The 20,328-nt window shown below is 41.9% G+C and overlaps 1 protein-coding gene and 1 long non-coding RNA gene across 2 annotated transcripts in view; one reads left to right on the top strand and one right to left on the bottom strand.

The window, feature by feature from the left end:
• Nucleotides 1–2,438: 2,438 nt before the first annotated feature.
• The window catches only part of BMPR2 (bone morphogenetic protein receptor type 2), a 168,203-nt gene continuing 150,313 nt past the window's right edge, over nt 2,439–20,328 (top strand). The window contains exon 1 of the mRNA NM_001204900.1: nt 2,439–2,530. Coding sequence (NP_001191829.1) covers nt 2,455–2,530 — 76 coding nt within the window. The 5' untranslated portion in view covers nt 2,439–2,454. The remainder of the gene's footprint in view (nt 2,531–20,328) is intronic.
• Nucleotides 12,872–20,117, bottom strand: LOC146396093 (uncharacterized). Its single transcript, XR_014828949.1, has 2 exons — nt 16,678–20,117; nt 12,872–16,423 (listed from the first exon to the last, which is right to left on the bottom strand). It is a non-coding gene; the product is annotated as an uncharacterized LOC146396093 (long non-coding RNA).

Here is a 20,328-nt window from a genome sequence, read left to right on the forward strand (position 1 = left end):
GACTTCACCTCTAAGATCGCCCTCCCACGCAGATTTTCCACCTCGCAGCTAAGAATTAAACCCAGACTTCCGATCATGGCGCCACGCACGTCACCCTCTCCCTCTTGCCCCAGCAAAATCCCACCCAAGTCGACCAAGATCCCCCAGGAGTACGAGCTGCAGGGCGGGGGAGGAATCTTGGTTGCTTGGGCTTTTGCAATTCAAAAAACCTCCGCAAGAGATCCTCTCCAGTTGAAAGAGCAGCAATACCTGCCCTTTTCCTCGAAGCGTAGACCCGACCCCACTCTTTACCTTGAGGCGGCACCCCACACCGCGATTTTCCTTTCAAATGCCCTAAAAAACCCCCTAAGGCCCCCAGCTTTTGTGAATAAAAGCCCACCCTCGAAGTGGAAACTCCACTGCAAAGACAGATATGCAGACAGCAGGATAGCGAATAGAATTTTAAAAGAAGGAGTTCTTTCTGGCTTCGCAGCCTTTCAAACATTCCATATTCCTGTTAGCTAGGGAAGGTTAAGGTAATGGGTGCTTGAGGGTTGCAGGGCACCAATTAGAGCAAAAACATCAATTTAGGGGTGGTCTTTCCACCCCTAAATTCTGGGCTTTTGTTTTGAGTCGGTGAGGGGAACCGAGGAGGCCGAGGTCTCCGGTTCGGGTAAAGGCGGGTCCATCCAGATTCTTTGGGCTACGGAGAGGCAGGCTCCGGCCCCAAGAAACAAAGGGGGGTATATTTGCCCCTCAAGGCTTTACTCCAAGAGTCCCAGAGGAGTCAGAGGCTAAACCACCGAGCTCGAAGAGTTTGGCAAACGCTGGACTACAGATGCGGCCGCCTTCTCTTAAGCACACAAATCCCAAGCGTGCCCGTATGGAAGGTGCGTGCGTGTGTGTGAATGTGTGTGTTTGAAGGAGAAAGGCCACCGTTTTGTGTGTGTGTGAATGAGTGTGTATGAAGGAGAAAGGCCACCGTTGTGTGCGTGTGCGCGTATGTGCGTGAAGGAGAAAGGCCACCGTTGCCCATTGTGGGACGCCGGCCCCGCCCTGCCCTCGGTGGCTCGGGGGAGACACGCAGCATTAGGGCCTCGGAGTCCGCCTCTGCTAGCCCGGGAGCGAGGGGCGGGGCCGGGCGGGGTCGCGGGCGCGCAGGCGCAGTGCGGGCCTCGTCTCGCCGCCGCCGCAGCCGCCGCCGCTGCTGCCGCCGCCGCCCGCGCTGCACCACAGGCCCGAGACAGACAGGGCCGGGAAGAGCCGGAGACTGAGGAGGAGGCGGAGGCGGAGGAGGCGGAGGCGGGGCGACTCCGGTGACCGGGAGCGCCGCAGACTGGCAGCTGCGGCGACTCCCCCCTTTGTGTCTGGTCTGCTCGGAGCCACTGGAAGTGCTTCCCGGAGGGGCGCGGGGTGTCTCGCCGCCTTGCTGCCCACCCCCCTTTCCAGCCACCTACATCCGCCCTCCCGCCGCCCCCCGCCCTCGGCCCGCGACGCCTGAGCTCCGCCCGGAGCCTAGAGCTGCGGGAAAACGAGGCGGCGGCGGCGGCGGCGGCGGCGGCTTCCTCCGGAGGGTTGTGATTCGCTCACGGGAGCCATAGAAGACGAGGCTTTCACGGCAGAATTTACCCCAGGCAAGATGGAGCGGCAGCAGTAAAAAAGAGAGGAAGAAGTACACCGGAGAGGGCTAGAAAGGGCAGCCTCCCCGCACCTCCCCTCCGCCCGCTGTCTTGGGGAGCTCGGGGCCCGGCCTGCAGACCCCTCCCCTCCCCCGCTTCCCACCGCCCCTCAGCCCTCCGGCTGGGACCTGCCAGACCCTCGCAGGATTGTTCCGCGAAGACGTGAAGGCGGTGGGTTTGTCCATGGAGGCAGGCACCTTTTTCGATCCAGTCGAGGAAGAGGATTTGCTGTGCTCGAAATCGGAGTAAAGGAAGCACCGAAGCGAAACTTAAAAGGAATCTTGCCCTCCCGGAGCCACGGGCGATGCGCCTCCGGCTATCGGGCGCCGCCGCCCGCCCGGCTTTGCCCTTCCCGGCAGTCGGGAACTTGTTCTGATCCTTGGCGTCCCCATCGAATCCCGGCTCCCCACCCCTCGCCACTCTGGATATGTTTTCTCCCAGACCTGGATATTTTTTTGATATCGTGAAACTACGAGGGAAATAACTGCGGGGCTTTCTTCTTGTCTCCCTGCTTCTCCCCACGGACATGCCTTCAGTTTGGGGGGCCGAGGCACCCCCTCCTAGGCGAGCGAACTCCCCGAGCCGCGAGGGAGAGAAATGAAGGGAATTTCTGCTGCGGAATGAAAGCTCTGCAGCTCGGTCCTCTCATCTGCCATTTGTCCTTTCAAACTGCATTGTTTTTCGGGCTGGATAAGTCCGACGAGAGCGAGGACTAGCTTCTCGGCCGTCTTTCTCCGCCCGTGTTCACTTTCCATATTTATTTTCTCTGCTCTTCTGCTTCTCGACTGGCCCAGGGATGACTTCGTCGCTGCGGTGGCCCCGGCGGGTGCCCTCGCTGCTGTGGACCGTCCTGCTGGTCAGCGCTGCGGCCGGTGAGTAGCCCCGGGTGGCACGACCCGGCCACTTCCCCTGCGGGTGGCGAGGGAGGGAGCCTGCAGAGGCCGAGGCCTGCACCGGCCCTTCGCCACGCTTCCCCCGATCGCCTGGTACCTGCGCGCCTTTCCAGTCCTTCCAGGGAACTACCCTTCCATGTTGTCGTGTAGTTTCGAATCCCCACTCCTCGTATTCCCCACCCCCACACCTCCCACCCGCGGGGGGGAAAAAAGACACATTGGGTGTGGTATCTTGACATTTTTAGCTGTGAGGTAATGCCAGGATTAAAAATAATATTTTAATCACCAGTGGACAGTGTCTATTATGAGATCTTTGGAAACAGAACTGTAGGGTTTTTTTTTTTTTAATATAAAGAAGAGGATTTGGCTTACAGTAAAAACATTAAACTATGGAGCATACACTTGAACCTTATTTTTAGATTTAGATCGCTCTCTGGGAATCCATGTTACTTTCATTATTCCAAAACGTTCCCGAATAAATTGAATAAATGTTGAGGAACCCAGAACTGTGAAATTCTTAATACATTGTACAGTACTGTTAGTTGTTATTATCATTGGTATTATTTTATTTTGAAGGGTATAAGTAATTATGTTTTCATCTTTTCAATCTTGGACTCTTGTATTTTATCTGCTTTTAGAATTACTGTTGGGTTTAGAAGTATTTTCAGTAACTTTTCTTTTAGTCATCTGGCATCTGTTGGTTTTCCTGTCATTGACCTCACGTCAGACTTCTAGGAGATCTGAGTCCTGAAAGAAAGTTCTTTTGACATTTTGCTGAAGCTTAAAGGGAAATGGTAGTCATCCTTTCCTTAGGATATTTTGTCTTTAATTCTCAAACGCCTTAGTGCAAATCTCATGTTACGTTTGCAGTTAATTTTTCAAGCAGTCTTTTGGTGATTTGCTTTCAGAAATTTTGGGGAGTGATACATATAATTTTTAAATTTGGTTTAGTATGGCCAAATAGATTATATATTTTAAAATGAATGAAGAAAAAAATGGATGAGGGACAACATAACACCTTTCCAATTACTTTTTCTTAAGTGTAATTTTCACATTAATTTCTCACTGCTATGTTAGATGTGGAGATTGCTTGCTTATTTCCATTTAAAAAGTCTGCATTGGGAAAACACTGAAAGATAAATTGAACACTCCTTTTGTGTTTTTAATATTGTTGATTAGTGGCTATTATGTTTGTTATAGTTGTGTTAAAATAATTAGAACTTCTGAATTGAATGTATTTTGATGCTGATGTTTTAATATTTTTAACTGCCACAATTCCTTTTGGGGTAAAAAAGAATGATTTTTCTCTAGATTATTTTGCGTTAGTTATTTAAATTCTCTAGTTGTAAGCCATGTGGTTCCTGTGAAATATGAAGAGAGTAAAAGGCCTTAAGCTTAAGCAGTCATTCTAAGACCAGAAGTCTCAGAGCATAGATTTTTTAGTGTTCTTTGTTATTAACCTTTGTAGAACATAGATTCTTATTTTTAGTTGACAAGCTTATCTGAACTGATAAAAGTGGGAGAAAGTACAATCGACTTAAAAATAAACTTCATTTTATTTGGTAAATTAAGTATTAGAATGATGGCCCCTAAAAGGGATGGATTAAAGTAATCACTGCTTAAAAGTGATTTTAGTTGTCTTCTTTCTTTAGTAGCACCAAATGCCAAAATTTGTGAAGCTGGATTTCAGAGCTATAACAACAATAATAGTAGTAATAATAGTATTTGTTTAACGTTTGCTATGGGCCAGCAACTGTTCTAACAGGCTTACGTGTGTTTTCTCATTTGATCCTCATGACGATTCTTTAGGTTCAGTTATGCTACTTTTATAGAGAGATCAAAGTACAGAAAATTTAAATAACTCAGCACTCTGTCAGTAAACTGTGGAGCCAGAATTGCAGTCTGCACCCTTTCCTAGGACGTTAATGATGGCAACAACTTCTTACTCTAACTGGGAACATGAAGTAAGAGTTAGATAAGCCTTTGAAAAGAAGCATAAACATTTAACTGGATCTTGGTACAGCACTGGTTATGCAGATATCGTGGTTCTAAAACATGCAAAACTTTGCCTAATGTTGAAGTGTTTAGTACGTTTTCATTAAGTGTAAGGTGGCTAGAGAGGGCCTGTGTGGATTTGGGATATATAGATGCAGTGATATAACTAGACAGGTGCAAATGGTGCAGCTGAACAGGAAAATAATACTAGAAGACTGACTGTTATTAAATCTCTTTATAGGGTCATGGTTAAATCCTCTATTTCTTTTGAGTCACTTTCCCCCACTTACTCATTCTAGTTCTTAGATTCCTTAATTCTAAGAACAGTTGGTATGCAAAAATTAGAATTTATATAAAAAATACATGCTTCTTTGATTTATAAGTGAATTCTTAATTTTACTAAAAGTGTACAATACAATGTAATACTTATTTCAAGGTCAGCTTCTGTTTAAACATTTTTTTTAAAAAAAGTTGCCAAGCTTTTTATTTAGGTTGTAGTGGTTACAGATAAAATAGCTAACCCTATATCCTGCCCCACCATGTGCAGCCCACTGAGCAGACTCAGCTACTCTTTTCCTCCTCTTAAGTTCTTGTTTTCATCCTTCTTGTCCTTCTTGCATCCTTGGTGGCCTGTGAGGTTAGGGAGCCTATGGAATTTCTTTCGTTCTTTTTTAAAATTAAAGTATAGTTGATTTACAGTATTGTGTCTCATTATTGGTATTTCAAATGGCCTCATTATTGGGATCTATTACTGGAAAGTTCTCTAGGATACTGAAGGAATTCAGGGTCTTAACATCGTATCATTGTCATTTCTCCTTGGCTGTTGGAACTGGCACTGATGTCAGCTGATTCTGCCTAGTCAGTATCGGCTGATTCTTTCTACATTTGACTAGATTTCAGTTTTACATACATCTGTTCAGGAACACATAAATTATCTAAGGCAAGATTTACCTAGTTAGTGTTCTTGAGCAGTTGAATATTGTTGAAGAACTAGAAATTTAGGATTTTTTTTTTTAAAGTGTATCTGAAGATGTGGGCACTGTGGGATCACCTATCGTTCTTTTTTAAAAAATTGATTCTTTTTAATTTATTTTTATCTTTTTTGGCCGCCCCTCGGCATATGGAGTTCCCAGGGCAGGGATCAAATCCAAGTAGCAGTTGCAACCTAAGCCCCAACTGTGGCAATGCAGGATGGGATCCTTAACCCACTGTGCCTGACTGGGGATTGAACCTGCATCCACGTGCTCCCAAGATGCTGCTGATCCTGTTTCACTATAGGGGGAACTCCTATGGTTCTTGATTAAATGCATACTGCTGGCCCAACAGTCTGCATGTACTGAATGGATTTCTTTGGGACCTATCTATATATTTTTTTAAAAAACTTGAAACCCAAAAGATTCTCACTCAAGTTTGAGAACACCTGCTTTGTATAATCAGTCTCGGTTGTTTGGATTTTTTTTTTTTTCCTTTTTAGGGCCACACCTGTGGCATATGAAGGTTCCCAGACTAAGGGTTGAATTGGAGCTACCACCGCTGCAACACAGGATCCAAGCTGTGTCTGCGAGGTACACCACAGCTTGTGGAAACCCCTGATCTTTAACCCACTGAGTGAGGTCATGGATCAAACCCTCAACCTCATGGTTACTAGTCGGATTTGTTTCTGCTGAGCTACAATGGATTCCTTTTATCTTTTTTTTTTTTTTTTTAATTTTATTGAAGTGTAATTTTTTTTTTTTTTGCTTTTTTTTTTTTTTTTTTTTTTTTTAAATGGCCACAACCATGGCATGTGGAAATTCCCAGGCTAGGGGTCTAATTGGAAAATTGGAGCTGCAGCTGGCAGCCTATGCTGAAGTCACAGCAAAACTGGATCCTTTAATCCACTGAGTGAGCCAAGGGATTGAACCCATATCCTCATGGATATGTCAGGTTCTTAACCCACTGAACCATGATGGGAACTCCTGGATTTTTAAAATATTGTGATTCAGTCAGTTTTTGCTGCATAACTGTCAACTACAAGAGTCATAGTGGCATACAGCAGTAAGCATTTATTCTGCTTTACTTGTCTTATTTGGGTGCCCAGTCTGGAGGGAAGGTTAACATCTCTTGGGGGGAAGTTTATCTCATGGCATTGGCAAAAGTTCAAGAGGACAAGCCCAGTCCCACCAATTTCCAGACTCTGCTCATTTATCTGACATCCCGTTGGCCTAACCTAAAGATAAGGGGTAGCAAAGTATACTTTGCTTGTATTGAAGCTTTAGTTAATATATGGATGTATAATACTATTATCAGGGAATGTATTAGGACCTTCAATCTACCACATATGATCAGGAAGATATAGTCTAGGAGAGAAGCTTCCCTCTCCTTTTGAACAAGAGCAAACTCTTAATTAGTCCTTTGCCTAACAATTATACCAACTTAAGTCTCCACAAAAGCTATCCTAGCATGTGGGTTGCTGTGATGGTGATATTGATCTTCGTGTGTGTGTGTGTGTGTGTGTGTGTGTGTGTGTGTGTGTGTGAAATGGGGGGGGATGTTTATTCCAGCTTTCCTTCATTAAAGGCCAACTTTTTTTTTTTTTTTGGCCTTTTTGTCTTTTTAGGGCTGTACCCACAGCATATGGAGGTTTCCAGTCTAGGGGTCAGATTGGAGCTATAGCTGCCACCCTACACCATAGCCACAGCAATCTGGGATCTAAGCCTTGTCTGCGACCTATACCACAGCTCATGGCAACGCTGGATCCTTAACCCACTGAGCGGGGCAGGGATTGAACTTGCATATGAGTCGGATTTGTTAACCACTGAGCCACTGACAGGGACTCCAAAGGCCAACTTTTTTTAACAGTGAAAGAATAAATTGAATATTTATCTGTGATGGATAAATTCTAAATATAAAAGGTACAGAGGAGAGTTCCCGTCATGGCTCAGTGGTAACGAACCCAACTAGTATCTATGAGGATGAAAGTTCTATCCCTGGCTTCAATCAGTGGGTTAAGGATCTGGCGTTGTGGAGAGCGATGGTGTAGGTTGCAGATGCAGCTGGGATCTCAAGTTGTTGTGGCTGTGGTATGGGTTGGCTGTTGTAGGTCAGCAGCTGAAGCTCTGATTCAGCCCCAACCCCTAGCCTGGGAACTTCCATATGCCTTGGGTGCAACCCTAAAAAGACAAAAAAAAAAAAAAAGGTACAGAGTGAAGTCAGTCTAAATCAGTTAATTTCTTAACTGGCTATACTTTTTTTTTTTTTTTTCCTTTTTGCTGTTTCTTGGGCCACTCCTGTGGCATATGGATGTTCCCAGGCTAGGGGTCTAATTGGAGCTGTGGCCACCGGCCTTCACCACAGCCACAGCAACTCGGGATTCGAGCTGTCTTCGACCTACACCACAGCTCACAGCAACACCAGATCCTTAACCCGCTGAGCTAGGCCAGGGATCAAACCCGAAACCTCATGGTTCCTAGTTGGATTCATTAACCACTGAGCCACGATGGGAACTCGTATACCATTTTTTTTTAAACTGAAGTATAGTTGATTTACAATGCTGTTTTAGTTTTTGGTATTCTTTTTCATATTGTTTTTCATTATGGTTTATTACAAAATATTGTATATAGTTTCCTGTGCTATACAGTAGAAGCTTGTTGTTTATTTTACATACAGTAGTAAATATTTGCTGATTCCTAATTTATCCCTCTCCCACCTCCTTTCCCCTTTGGTCTCTGAGTCTGTTTCTGTTCTGTAAATAAGTTCATTTGTTTTCTAATTTTTTTTACCCCTGGCCATGTTGTGTTGAAATTCCCAAGCCAAGTATTGAACTTGTGCCACAGCAGTGACCAAGCCAGATCCTTAACCTGTTGATCCACATGGAAACTCCTGTATTCTATTTTAAATTCTGCATACAAGTGATATCATGTGATATTTGTCTTTCTCTGACTTATTTCACTTAGTATGATAATCTCTGGGTCCATTCACATTGCTCAGATGGCATTATTTCATTCTTTTTTATGCCTGAGTAATATTCCATTGTATATATACTACATTTTCTTTATCCATACATCTTTTGATGGACATTTAGGTTGCTTCTTATCTTAGCTACTGTAAATAGTGTTGCTGTGAACATTGGGGTATATGTATCTTTTTGAATTAGAGTTTTCTCCATGTATATGTCCAGGAGTAGGATTGCTGGGTCATATGGCAACTCTCTTCTTAGTTTTTTTAATGAATCTCCATGCTGTTTTCTATAGTGGTTGTACCAATTTACATTCCCACCAAAAGGAGGGTTCCCTTTTCTCCACACCTTCTCCAGCATTTATTATTTCTAGACTTTTAAAAATTGTTTAATTTTTTAATTTTTTGCTTTTTTTTAGGGTCACACCCATGGCATATGGAGATTCCCAGGCTAGGGGTCCAATCAGAGCTATAGCTGCTAGCCAGTGCACAGCCACAGCAACACCAGATCCGAGCCGTGTCTGCGACCTACACCCACAGCTCATGGTAACGCCAGATCCTTAACCCACTGAGTGAGGCCAGGGATTGAACCTGAAACCTCATGTTCCTAGTTGGATTCGTTTCTGCTGCGCCACGACAAGAACTCCAATTTGTATATATATATTTTTTAAGCTTAAATTTTGTATACATTTATTCAATATAATAATTTAATATATGAGAACTAATAATAAATAGATTGAATGATGCGATGGAGTTTATGATGTACAGGAACAGAATTTGTCTCCCTAAAATATGTCTCTCTGGCTTATTGTTTTAAGTTTGCTGTTGTTTCTTCTCTTCTCTTCTGAGAAACAGCAGACCAGGGAATGACTCCATTTCTAAGAGTGTCTCTCTTTTGGTATGTGGATGAGGAAGATGACAAAATCTCTAGAAACACTCATCAGTGGAGAAGGCAAAGCCTTAAATCTGTATCACAATCATCTTCAGTTACTGTGGTTTTCTTGGTAACCCCCCATAACTGATTCTCCACATCCTCAACATCCTCTTTTGTCTTTAGCTGAGGATGGTATTTAATGTGAGGGCTTTGGCCATTTTAGATAGTTACTCATTTTTTTGGGGGGGGGGTCTCATGATTATGTGTTATCAAACTTTTGTTTGATTTTCTTTTTTTTTTCTTTTTTTTTTTTTTTTGTCTTTTTGCCATTTCTTGGGCCGCTCCAGCGGCATATGGAGGTTCCCAGGCTAGAGGTCCAATCGGAGCTGTAGCCGCCAGCCTACACCACAGCCACAGCAACTCGGGATCTGAGCCGCCGATCCCGAATCTGCGACCTACACCACAGCTCACGGCAATGCTGGATCGTTAACCCACTGAGCAAGGGCAGGGATCGAACCCGCAACCTCATGGTTCCCAGTTGGATTCATTAACCACTGCGCCACAACGGGAACTCCTGATTTTCTCCTGTTAACCTGCCTCATGTCAATTTAATTCTTAAACCAGCCGGAAGAACCAAGAAGGTTAGGGGAAAATTTTTTCCTCCCTGTGATAAACAGTTCATTCAAGATGGCTGTCAATTTGGAGACTTTTTTTTGGTCTTTTTGCCTTTTCTAGGGCTGAACTCATGGCATATGGAGTTCCCAGGCTAGGGGTCTAATTGGAGATAAAGCTGCCAAGCCTACCCCAGAGCCACAGCAATGCCATATCCCGAGCCCTGTCTGCAACCTACACCACAGCTCACGGCAATGCTGGATCCTTAACCCACTGAGCAAGGCCAGGGATCAAACCCGCAACCTCATGGTTCCCAGTTGGATTCATTAACCACCTGAGCCACAACGGGAACTCCAATTTGTAGACTTTTTGATGATGGCCATTTTGACTGGTATGAGGTGATACTTCATTGTGGTTTTGATTTACATTTCTTTAATGATTTTTCTTTAGCAAAATTGATTCATCTTTTCATGTGCCAATTGGCCATCTTTGGAGAAATGTCTGTTTAGGTCTTCTGTCCATTTTTTAGTAGTTTTTTTTGTTACTGAGTTGTGTGAGCTGTTTTATGTATATCTGGTTTTTTTTTTCCCATGCCCTTGGCATGAAGAGGTTCCCATGCCAGAGATCAGACTTGCACCGCAGCAGTAACAATGCTGAATCCTTAACCCACTGAATCACCAGAGAATTTATGTGTGCACATACACATGAATATGAATTCATATATATATGAATATATATTACATATATATGTATATTATTTATTTATTTTGCTTTTTTTTGGGGGGGGCACACACATGGCATATGGAAGTTCCCAGGTTAGGAGTCGAATCCGAGCTGCAGCTGCTGGCCTACACCAAAGCCACAGCAACACCAGATCTGAGCTGAGTCTGCAATCTACACGACAGCTCATGGCAATGCCTAATCCTTAACCCACTGAGCAAGGCCAGGAAGTGCACCTGCATCCTTGAGGATCCTAGTCAGGTTCTTTACCACTGAGCCATGACAGGCACTCTTATATATTTAAAATTTTTTTTTATTGAATATAGTTGATTTACAATGTTGTGTTCGTTTCTACTGTGCAGCAAAGTGACTCGGTTATACACATATGTACATTCTTTTTTATATTCTTTTCCATTATGGTGTATCCTATGATATTGACTATAGTTGACTATGTTGTACAGTAGGACTTCATTGCTTATTTATGCTGTGCAGTAGAAAGTGAACAGAACACTGTAAACCAGCTATAATGGAAAAAAATAAAAATCATTAAAAAAAGTAAAGAGCACAGAAAAAAAAAAGTGAAAAAAAAGTTCTATATGTGATAGTTTGCATCTACTAACCCGAAACTCCCCTCCATCCCTCCTGTATCCTCCTCCCTTGCAGCAACCACAAGTTTGTTATCTATGTCTGTGAGTCTGTTTCTTTTTCATAGATAGATTCATTTGTGCCATATTTTACATTCCACTTATAAGTGATATATGGTATTTGTCTTTTTCTTTCTGATTTACTTCACTTAGTATCATAATCTCTAGTTGCATCCATGTTGCTGCATATGGCATTATTTCATTCTGTTTAATAGCTGAGTAGTATTCCATTGTATCTACAAACCACATCTTTATCTGTTCATTTGTTGATAGACATTGAAGTTGTTTCCATGTCTTGCTATTGCAAATAGTGCTGCTGTGAACATGGGGGTACATGCATCTTTTTGAGTTATAGTTTTGTCTGGATATATTCCCAGGAGTGGGATTGTTTGTATAATTTGGAAATTAAGCCCTTATCTGTTACATCATTTGCAAATGTTTTTTCCATTCTGTCAGTTGTCTCTTTGTTTTGTATATGGTTTCTTTTGCTGCTCAAAAGCTTGTTAAGTTTGATTAGGTTCCATTTGTTTATTTTTAAATTTTATTTTATTTTATTTTTTTTTGCCTTTTCTAGGGCCACTCCTGTGGCATATGGAGGTTCCCAGGCTAGGGGTCTAATTGGAGCTGTAGCCACTGGCCTACACCACAGCCACAGCAATGCGGGATCCGAGCTGCATCTGCAGCCTACACCACAGCTCACAGTAACACCAGATCCTTAATCCACTGAGCAAGACCAGGGATCAAACCCACAACCTCATCGTTCCTAGTCGGATTCATTAACCACTGAGCCACAACGGGAACTCCCCATTTGCTTATTTTTGCTTGTATTTGTATTGCCTTGGGAGACTGACCTAAGAAAATATTGGTGCAATTTATGTCAGAGAATGTTTTGCTTGTGTTCTCTTTTAGGAGTTTTATAGTGTCATGTCTTATTATATAAGGCATTTTGGGTTTTGTTTTTTTTTTTTTTTTTTTTGTACCTTGTGAGAGAGTGTATGGTGCAGTCCAGCTTTCCCAATACCACTTGGTGAAGAGACTGTCTTTTCTCCATAATATATTCTTGGCTCCTTTGTCGAAGATTAATTGATAGTATGTGTGTGGGGTTTTTTTCCTGGGCTCTCTCTTCTGTTCCCTTGATTCATATGTCTGTTTTTGTGCCAATACCATGCTGTTTTGATTACTGTAGCTTTGTAGTATTATCTGAGGTCTGAGACGGTTATTCCTCCAGCTTTGTTCTCTTTCCTCAGGATGCTTTGGCAGTTCTGGGTCTTTTATGGTTTCATATAAATTTTAGAATAATTTGTTCTAGTTCTATGAAAAATTTCACAGGTAATTTGATAGGGATTGCATTTTGGTTGTGCCCATAGCACTTATTTTGGCACTTACTAATATATTGCCTTGCCATTGGTTATCACTTTTGTGTATTTGCCTTGTCTTCCTAACTGGTAATTGCTTCTAGAGGACAAGGTTTATATCTTAATTTTTTTTTTTTTTTTTTTTTTTTTCGCTTTTTAGGACCATACCTGGGGCATATGGAGGTTCCCAGGCTAGGGGTCAAATCACAGCTACAGCTGCTGGCCTACACCACAGCCAGAATCCAGGCCGAGTCTGCAGCCTACACCATGGCTCATGGCAACACTAGATCCTTAACTCAGTGAGGCCAGGGATTGAACCTGCAACCTCATGGTTACTAGTCGGATTCGTTTCCGCTGTGCCACAGTGGGAACTCCTATCTTAAATTGTTTTGTAATCTACCATATTGCTATGCATATAGAAGAGTTTAAGAGTTACGAAATGAATGAATAAGGAAAAGGAATTGGAGCTGGGAAATATTCTAAGATTACTCAATACATCAAATAATGAATTAGTAATTTATGCTTTCTTTGTCCCAGTTCTTTCAACTGTAAAGTTGTTTAAGTGGTGTAGTGGGAAGACTGCTAGAGTTAATGAGACCTGTGAGATTCTGGGCAGATAGATTAATTTAGCATAGTTTTCTCAGTTGTAGTATGTAGATTATGTTTGGAATGCAGATTCCTGGACACCACCCCAGACTCACTTAATGTGAATAGCTGGACATTGAGTTTGGAAACCTGAATTTTAAACAAATATTTCCTCAGGTAAATTTTACGTACCTTAAAGTTTGAGAACTGCTGGATCTAAGATTCCTTCTAATTCTCAGATTTTATTCTATTTAAAAAATTTTTTTTAAACATTTTGTGCCAATTATAATCTATTCTGGATTTTCTGTTCAGTCAACATTGATACCATCTTACGCTACTTATTTTATGCTGTAAGTAACTACCCAAAACCTTTTTCTTAAACTTTGCATCATTTTTTTCCCTTGCCTATTCTTGGCTTTAATGATAATAGGTTATTTAATGACAAGGGTTTTGCTCACCCTGTATTGTTTATTTAGCTTGTAGTTTTATTTTGGCCACTGTATTTTCCTTCTCCTTCTGCCAAAAAGAAAAATTACTTGTTCACAGAAAGAAGTGGCTTTCTTTTAGTAAATTTGAATGAGAACTGTTGATAAAGTATAGGGAAAAGAGTTACTGCTAAACTAAATTAGACTATATAACATTGATTTGGTTCAGTTACAAATTAATATTCCACGGAGACTTCCAGATGGATTAATTGCATTTAATTGCATTTCTTTCTACCCAAGAAGAATTGTGTTTTTTTTTTTAGAACCACACCTGTGGTATATGGAAGTTCCCAGGCAAGGGGTTGAATAGGAGCTGTAGCTGGGGCCTAAACCATAGCCATGGCAGCACTTGGATCCACGCTGCACTGTGACCTCTGTCACAGTTTACAGCAGTGCCGTATCTGTAACCCACTGAACAAGGCCAGGGATTGAACCTGTGTCCTTATAGAGACACTGTTGGGTCCTTAATCTGCTGGAAAAAAATTAAATATGAGTGCTATGATATCTAGGAATCCGTGAATATTGACCAACTTGCATAGCACTCACACATGTTTGAGAGACTTTTATATTACCAAACTACTTCCCCCTTCTAGTTAAATGATCTAGTCTTTGAATTCTTTCCAGAAACATTGAAGATAATTTTGGTAGAATTTTGAATGCAGTAGATTTAATTTGTTATTGTGATTTTAAACTTTTTTTTTTTTTGGGTCTGTGAGATGGATATGACAGCTCAGATTACAATAATACATATATATATTTATGTATAGTCTATGTGAGGTTAGAAATAAGCCTGTAAATAAATGACATGAACATTTTGGAATACATTGCCTTATCAGAAATATTAAACATATTATTGCTTGCTCTTAATTACACTTAAAACAATAATTGTTTGACTGGAAGTGTTTTGTTTTAGATCCAGTTTCTATTGCAATATGCACCCAGGGGAGCTGCTAGATGGGTATAAAGGCATTAACAGGACAGATAACTTATGTCCTGTTAACAAACATTTATTAGTGTGCTTCCTTTGTGCAAGGTTCTTTTCTAAATGTTGGTGGATTTGCAGAAAAATAAGAAAGGCTGCCTCTCCTCCCGCAACAGTCTCATGTCTTGTGATATCTTAGCCTATATCACTTTATGAAAGGGAATTACATCTCGTGCAGTTTAAAGCAAAGGTAAGTATTTTGCAAACCCTTAGTAATGTTTTAGTTCTTCTCTCTGCTTGTCTTTGAGGATGAGAAATTCCTGTAGGTATTTTACAGCACAGGAAAAGATCCTTTCTTCCTGTGTATCTTCCACCTGATCTCCACACTCCTTTTATATGTATCTTCTCTGCCAGCCTTCTTGAGAGAGTAGTGAATACTTCTTGATTTCCATATCCTTTTTTTTTTTTTTTTTTTTTTTTTTAATTTTGTCTTTTTGTTGTTGTTGCTATTTCTTGGGCCGCTCCCGCGGCATATGGAGGTTCCCAGGCTAGGGGTTGAATCGGAGCTGTAGCCACCGGCCTACGCCAGAGCCACAGCAACGCGGGATCCGAGCCGCGTCTGCAACCTACACCACAGCTCATGGCAACGCCAGATCATTAACCCACTGAGCAAGGGCAGGGACCGAACCCGCAACCTCATGGTTCCTAGTCGGATTCGTTAACCACTGCGCCATGACAGGAACTCCTCCATATCTTCTTAATTGACCCCTTCTCCCACAGTGCATGTTAGGTTAGCAGTGACTTACTAGTTGTCACATCCAGTTACTTTTCAATCTTGTTCTCTTTTCTACTGAAAATGGCAGTTTTGATTACTCTTTGCTTACACCTCTCCTTGTCTGACTTTAGTGACTTTGCATTTCCTTGGTCTGTATCTTCCTTATCTTCACTTTTCTGAATGTGTGTGTTGTTTTTAAACTCCCTTAGATTTTCTTGAGTACACTTTTTTCCGTCTTATTACTACTATTCCTTTCTCTTATGGATTATTTTTCTCTTATTACTACTCTTCTTCTAGGCTTTAATTATCCCTGAAAGCAGAATTGGAAACTGGAAAGATTTGAATTCCTTCTTAGTGGTACTGTTGACCATTTACTTTGGGCATATTACTTCTTTTGCTCTCAGTGGGATTACTTGTAAAGAAGTTCCTTGTGCTATACAGCAGGATCTCATTGCTTAATATAGCCCAAATGTAATAGTTTGCATCTACTAACCCTAAAGAATAAACTTTAAATAATAGGTTTAAGTAAGAAGGTTAGACTTCTCTACAATCTTGTCTTTCATTTTAATTTTAAAATAATGCCAAGGTCAGCTTCAGCTGGGCTTTCAACCCAGTTATCATACATGCTAAATCAGTGATAGCTAGTTAATGCCATTTTAACTTTAGGTAAGTAAATTGTTTTGTTTTGTGTTTTGGCTGTGCCCTTGGCATGCGGACGTTCCCAGGCCAGGGATTGGACCCTTGCCACAGTAGTGACATTGCCAGATCCTAACCTTCTGAGCCACCAGGAAACTCCAGTAAATTGTTTTTAATAGCTTTATTGGATATAATTCCCCATACCGTACAGTTCACCCCCTTTTTTTCTCTTTTTTTGGTCTTTTTAGGGCTGCACCCTTGACATATGGAAATTCCCAGGCTAGGGCTCAAATTGGAGCTGGGTTCCATAGGAACCCAGGATCCGAGCCTCATCTGTGACCTATACCACAGCTCACAGCAATGCTGGATCTTTAACCAGCCCTGAGGGAGGTCAGGGATTGAACCCGAGTCCTCATGGATACTAGTTCGGTTTGTTACTGCTGAGCCACGATGGGAACTCCAGTTCACCCATTTAAAGTGTACAGTTCAGGGAGTTCCTGTCATGTTGCAGCGGAAACGAATCCAACTAGGGACCATGAGGTTGCAGGTTCGATTCCCGGCCTCGCTCAGTGGGTTAAGGATCTGACGTTGCTGTGAGCTGTAGGGTAGGTCACAGATGTGGCTCAGATCTGATGTGGCTATGGCTCACGCTGGCAGCTGTAGGTAGTTCCAATTGGACTCCAGCCTGGGAACCTCCATATGCTGCCAGTGCAGCCCTAAAAAGCAAAAAAGAAAAGATATTGTGGTAAAACATACATAGTAAAGTTTGACACTTCTTCCATTTTCAGGAGTACAATTTAGTGGTAGTAATTACATTCACAGTGTGGTACAACCATCACTAAAATATTTTTATTACCCCAAACAGAAACTCTGTAACCATTGGGCAGTAACTCCCAATTCACTCCTCCCAGCCCCTGATAAGTAACCTCTCGAATCTACCTTCTGTCTCTGTGATTTTTGCCTACTCTGGATATTTCACATAAGTGGAATCATACAGTATTTGTCCTTTTGTTACTGGCTCATTTTGCTTAGCATAATGTTTTCATGGTTTATGCATGTTTTTGCATGCGTCAGAATTTCATTGCTTTTTAAGACTGAGTAATATTCCATTGAATCTGAGCCTTAGCTGTTGCAATGCCAGATCCTTTAAGCCACTGTGCCAGGCTGGGGATTGATCCTACACCTCACAGTGACCTGAACCACTACAGTTGGATTCTTTTTTTTTTTTTTTTTTTTGTCTTTTTGCTATTTCTTGGGCCATTCCCACGGCATATGGAGGTTCCCAGGCTAGGGGTCGAATCGGAGCTGTAGCCACCGGCCTACGCCAGAGCCACAGCAACGCGGGATCCGAGCCGCGTCTGCAACCTACACCACAGCTCACGGCAGCAAGGCCGGATCGTTAACCCACTGAGCAAGGGCAGGGACCGAACCTGCAACCTCATGGTTCCTAGTCGGATTCGTTAACCACTGTGCCACAACGGGAACTCCTACAGTTGGATTCTTAACCCACTGAGCCACAGCAGGAACTCCCCTTAGTCCTTTTTTAAAGAAAAAACTTATTTTTATTGAGGTTTAGTTGATATATGATATTGTGTAAGCTTAAGGTGTACAACATGTTGATTTGATACATTTATATATTGCAGTGTGATTACCACTGTAGCATTAGCTAACATCTCTTATAACATCACATAATTATCTTTTTGTGTGTATGGTAGGAACAATTAAGACCTAGTCTCTTATCAACTTTGAAGTTTGTGATGCAGTATTGTCTAAAATCACTATGCTGGGCAAAAAGACAAAAAATAAAATAAAATAAAATCACTATGCTGTGCATTGTATTTCTAGGACTTCTTTGTTTACTTGTTGCAAGTTTGTACCCTTAAATATTAACTCCCTATCAGATAAGTGACTTCTAAGTGCTGTGGACTGAATGTGTCCCCCTCAAATTCACATGTTGTAATCAACCCCCAAGGTGATAGTATTAAATGATGGGGCCTTTGGAAGGTCATTAGGTCATGAGAATAGACAAATCATGAATGGGTTTAGCATCCTTATATAAGAGAACCCAGAGGGAAACTTCCCTCCTTATGCCATGTGAGGTTACCATAGAAAGATGGCCATATAGGAAGTGGGTTCACACCAGTTATTGGATCTGCCACCACCATGATCTTGGACTTCTCAGCCTCCAGAACTGTGAGAAATAAATGTTTGTTATTTGTAACCTACCCAGTGTCTTATATTTTATTATAGTAGCCTGAAGGGACTAAGACACCAGATGTTTTTTTTCTTTTTTTTTGTCTTTTTAGGGCTGCACCCCGGGCATACATAGGTTCCCAGGCTAGGGATCTAATCGGAGCTGTAGCTGCTGGCCTACGCCAGAGCCACAGCAATGCCAGATCCAAGCTGTGTCTGCGACCTATACCACAGCTCATGGCAACGCAGGATTCTTAACTCACTGAGCGAGGCCATGGATTGAACGCGAAACCTCAGGGTTCCTAGTCACATTCATTTTTCCCCTGTGCCAAGACAGGAACTCCCAAATGTTTTCTCTTATTCCCTAGATTGGGTTTTTTTTTCCATTCTGTTCTTTGATGTGTAAAATTTTTTAATTTTGATGAAATCTAGTTTATGCATTTATTGTTGTGCATGCTTTTGGTGTCATCTAAGAATCCACTGCTAATGTAAGAGTTTTATGGTTTCAGATCTTATACTTAGATCATGGATCCATTTTGAGTTAAATTTTTTTTTTTGGCTGTGCCTGTGGCATGTGGATGTTCCTGGGCCCGGGATGGGACCCACGCCATAGCAGCAACCCAGGCTGATGCAGTGGCAATGCTGGGTCCTTAATCCGTTATGCCACAGTAGAACTCTCTGTTAATTTTTATATGTAATATGAGGTACGGATCCAACTTCATTCTTCTGTATGTGGAAATCTGCTTGTGGCAACTCCATTGCCCCACTAAATGGACTTGATACTGTTGTCAGAAATCATTTGGTATATCTGAAACCTAATATACAGCACAAATGACCCTTTCCACAGAAATGAAAATCATGGACTTGGAGAATAGACTTGTGGTTGCCGAGGGGGACGGGGAGGGAGTGGGATGTATTGGGAACTTGGGGTTAATAGATGCAGACTATTGCCTTTGGAATGGATAGGCAGTGAGATCCTGCTGTATAGCACTGGGAACTATGTCTAGTCACTTGTGATGGAGCATGATAATATGAGAAAAAAGAATCTATGCATGTATGTATAACCGGGTCACCATGCTGTACAGTAGAAAATTGACAGAATACTTTAAATCAGCTATAATGAAAAAAATAAAAATCATTAAACAACAACAACAAAAAAAATACAATTTTCTGAAAAAAAAATCATTTGGCCACAAATATATAGATCTGTTTTTGGACTCTCAGTTCTGTTCCATTCTATATGTTTGTCTTTATGCCAATATCATGCTGTTTTGATTACTGTAACTTTGTAGTGGTTTTAGAATTGGGAAGTGTGGGTTGTCCAACCTTATTCTTTTTTTTTTGCTATTTCTTGGGCTGCTCCCACAGCATATGGAAGTTCCCAGGCTAGGGGTCGAATCGGAGCTGTAACCACTGGCCTACGCCAGAGCCACAGCAACGTGGGATCCGAGCTGCGTCTGCAACCTACACCACAGCTCACGGCAATGCCGGATCGTTAACCCACTGAGCAAGGGCAGGGATCAAACCCCAACCTCATGGTTCCTAGTTGGATTCGTTAACCACTGTGCCATGACGGGAACTCCCTTATTCTTTTTTAAAACCAAAATTGTTTTGGCTATTTAGGGCCCTTTGCAGTTCCACATGAATTTAAGAATTTGATTTTCCATTTCTGCCAAAAAAAAAAAAGCTATCAAGTTCTCTTGTGCAGCAGGTTAAGAATCCAGCATTGTCACTGTAGTGGCTTGGTTCTCGCTGTGGCACAGGTTTGATCCCTGGCCCAGGAACTTCCACATGCCTTGGGTGTGGCCAAAAATTAAAAAAAAAAATAGAAAAAGACTTGGAATTTTGATAGTGATTATTTGAATCTACACATTGCTTTGGATAGTATTGACATCTTAATATTAAATTTTTCTATCTATGAACAAAGTCTTTTTAAAAAATTTAGGTCCTCATGAATTTCTTTCGGCAGTGTTTTGTAATTTTTAGTGTACAGGTGTTTCACTTCCTTGGTCAGATTTGTTCCCAGATATATTATTCTCTGGCTG

This window comes from Sus scrofa, chromosome 15, assembly GCF_054392235.1.
Source record: "Sus scrofa isolate SSC_HxYL_T2T_F1_AM1 chromosome 15, Sscrofa_HxYL_maternal_Yorkshire_Landrace_v2.0, whole genome shotgun sequence".
In the NCBI taxonomy this organism is placed as follows: Eukaryota; Metazoa; Chordata; class Mammalia; order Artiodactyla; family Suidae; genus Sus; species Sus scrofa.